The sequence below is a fragment of the Manis pentadactyla genome, chromosome 9 (genome assembly GCF_030020395.1).
Source record: "Manis pentadactyla isolate mManPen7 chromosome 9, mManPen7.hap1, whole genome shotgun sequence".
Taxonomy (NCBI): domain Eukaryota; kingdom Metazoa; phylum Chordata; class Mammalia; order Pholidota; family Manidae; genus Manis; species Manis pentadactyla.
The window spans coordinates 44,607,508-44,610,313 of record NC_080027.1 but is presented as its reverse complement, the minus strand read 5'-3'; the positions used below and the strand labels follow the sequence as shown (position 1 = coordinate 44,610,313).

The 2,806-nt window shown below is 38.0% G+C and overlaps 1 protein-coding gene across 1 annotated transcript; it reads left to right on the top strand.

Annotated features, from left to right (window-relative positions):
- LOC118933055 (olfactory receptor 51V1) lies at nucleotides 1-954 on the top strand. Its single transcript, XM_036927022.2, is given in 1 exon segment — nucleotides 1-954. A coding segment is annotated over 1 exon segment (945 nt). The 5' UTR covers nucleotides 1-9.
- The last annotated feature ends 1,852 nt before the right edge of the window (nucleotides 955-2,806 follow it).

Genomic DNA, 2,806 nt, shown 5'->3' with positions numbered 1-2,806 from the left:
AGTTCCGGAATGATTGCTTCAGTAAGTTCTAGCATGAATTCTTCCTCCTTCCTTTTTACTGGATTTTCTGGCCTGGAGCAGCAATATCCCTGGATCTCTGTTCCCTTTTCTTCCATCTATGCTATGGTACTTTTGGGCAATTGCATGGTGCTGCATGTTATCAGGACTGAGCCGAGCCTGCACCAGCCCATGTTCTATCTCCTGGCCATGCTGGCCCTCACTGACTTGTGCATGGGGCTGTCCACAGTGTACACGGTGCTGGGCATCCTGTGGGGGCTCATTCATGAGATCAGCCTGGAGTCTTGCATTGCCCAGTCCTATTTCACCCATGGTCTGTCCTGCATGGAGTCTTCTGTCCTCCTCGCTATGGCCTTTGACCGGTATATTGCAATTTGCAATCCATTGCATTATTCCTCCATCCTGACTGATTCCAGGATTATCAAAATTGGGCTCGCCATAGTAGGTAGGAGTTTATTCTTTATTACACCCCCTATCATCCATCTGAAATCTTTCCATTATTGCCATTCCCACGTCCTCTCTCATTCATTCTGCCTGCACCAGGACCTGTTCCGCCTAGCTTGTTCTGACATTCGATTTAATAGCTACTATGCCCTGATGCTGGTCATTTGCACGGTGTTGCTGGATGTTGTTCTTATCTTTTCCTCCTATGCCCTGATTCTTAAGTCAGTCTTAGCAATTGCCTCTAAGGAGGAGTAGCACAAGTCATTTCAGACCTGCATCTCCCACATCTGTGCTGTCCTTGTGTTCTATATCCCTCTGGTTAGCCTAACAATGGTGCATCGTTTTGGGAAGCATCTCTCTCCCTTGGTCCATGTCCTCGTGGGCAACATTTACATCCTTTTCCCACCTTTGATGAACCCTATCACCTAAAGTGTCAAGACCCAACAGATTCGTAGCAGAATGCTCAGACTCTTTTCTCTGAAAATATATTGAGATACTCAGGTCTTTATATAAAAAAAAGAGCAACAGCAGTTTTAAAACACAAAAATCAATACAAAAAAATAAGTTCTATTAAAATTAGAGCTTCAGCCCTGAGTCTATAAGCTGTGATCTTAAGATACACTTTAAACATGAAGCCAAAGGATCACCAACAAACAGTTCCATTTTAACCTACATCATAGAAATGAGTTATTCTTAAGGCTGAAGGTAAGAGACTCTATCTGAAACTTCCCATTAATTCACTACCAACTGTTTGATTTGTGTAAACCAAGACATATGACATATGTAGTCTGTGCCACAAGCGTGAGGATATTCAAGAAACTATAAAACTAGTTAATGTGGCCCAAATGGATTTTTGAGTACTCTCGTTGCAGAAAAACAAAGCTAGATTCAAATCCTAAGTCTTTCAGTTTCAAAGGTAGATAATTTGAAGCTTCTGTAATTCTCTGAGAGTCAATCAATTAATCTTCAAAATGGGGAAAACACCCAACTCACAGGAATGTTGTGATAACTGTATGAACCAGAAATATCCAGTAGAAATTTTTTCTAAAATGATGGAGATATTCTATAAATTAGAGTAATGTAGACCAACATAGACTAAAAGTTACAATAATTGCTGAACACTTGAAATATAGGTAATTTAACAGAGCAACTATATTTTTGATTTGGGTTAATTGTATTTAATTTATATTGGAATATTAAAAGACCATTGTATTGGATAATGCAGTGGCTACTGTACTGAGCCAGGCAGGTATAAAGTATAAAGGGAATATATAAGAAATATGACTTTGGGTTAAACTTTTACTACATCTTCTTTTAACTGGAATCTTCACTTGTATTTCATATGTGGACTCTATTGCAATTGGGCTGAAAGTGGGTTTTGCTCTGAATTCTTTGATTTTTACATCTAAAAAAGGGAATTTTCTGAACAGATGAAATTATATGCATATGACTGATCTGAGTTTAAGAGAAAAATATAAAAGAACATAAACAGGTTCTCTATAAGTAATTTAGTCCAACTTTCATAAGCAGGAAAGAAAGAAAGAAAGCAATCAGGATCTGCAAGGATACAGAGAAAATAATTGATTTAATATTCCTATAATCTCCAAGACACCTAAGGAAGAAAGTGGTAACACTTAAGAGGTTAATGCTTCAGAAAAATTTTATGCCAAGAAAGTAAATATATCTTAATATTTTTAGATAAAACCAAAACCTATGTATTTAAAATTTGCATTTAAAACCTGTGCTTAAACCTCTCCCTCATTTTTTGTACTTCATTCAATAAAGAAGTCTTTATTTATTGACTCAGTCTAGAAAGCAAAAATACAGGCTTTAGTTCTAACAAAGTATCTTGACCCAAAAGATGAATATAAATACCCCTAGGACAATAAACTAGGACTCTTGGGTTAGAGTGGGGGTTAATTAGAAGGAAAAGAGAGTGAGTTTCCTGATACCATTGAGGATCTATCTACTTTCTGCCAAAGCTACCACAAGCTAAACACTGTAAGGTAGGGTGCAAGGGGGAGATGAAAGATGACTGAGTTCTAGTTGCTAATTTTAATGTGATTCCTTGTCTTGCTACATGACCATAATAACTACAATTTATTAAATTAATATGAATGTCAAGTACTCTACTAGGTCTCCTTATGATAATAAATAGCAGCATGGTCCATACTGGCAGACTGGAACATGGCTGACTGACTTGATGAGATTCGCATGACACTATATTAGAATGAACAGCGGCCGCCTGCTGAATCTGCAGAGGCCGTGTTGATGTCCCACAGATAACCTTTGGGCATGTGTTGCTCAATGGCTGAACAAGCGTTCCTTTCAATGTCTTGACACT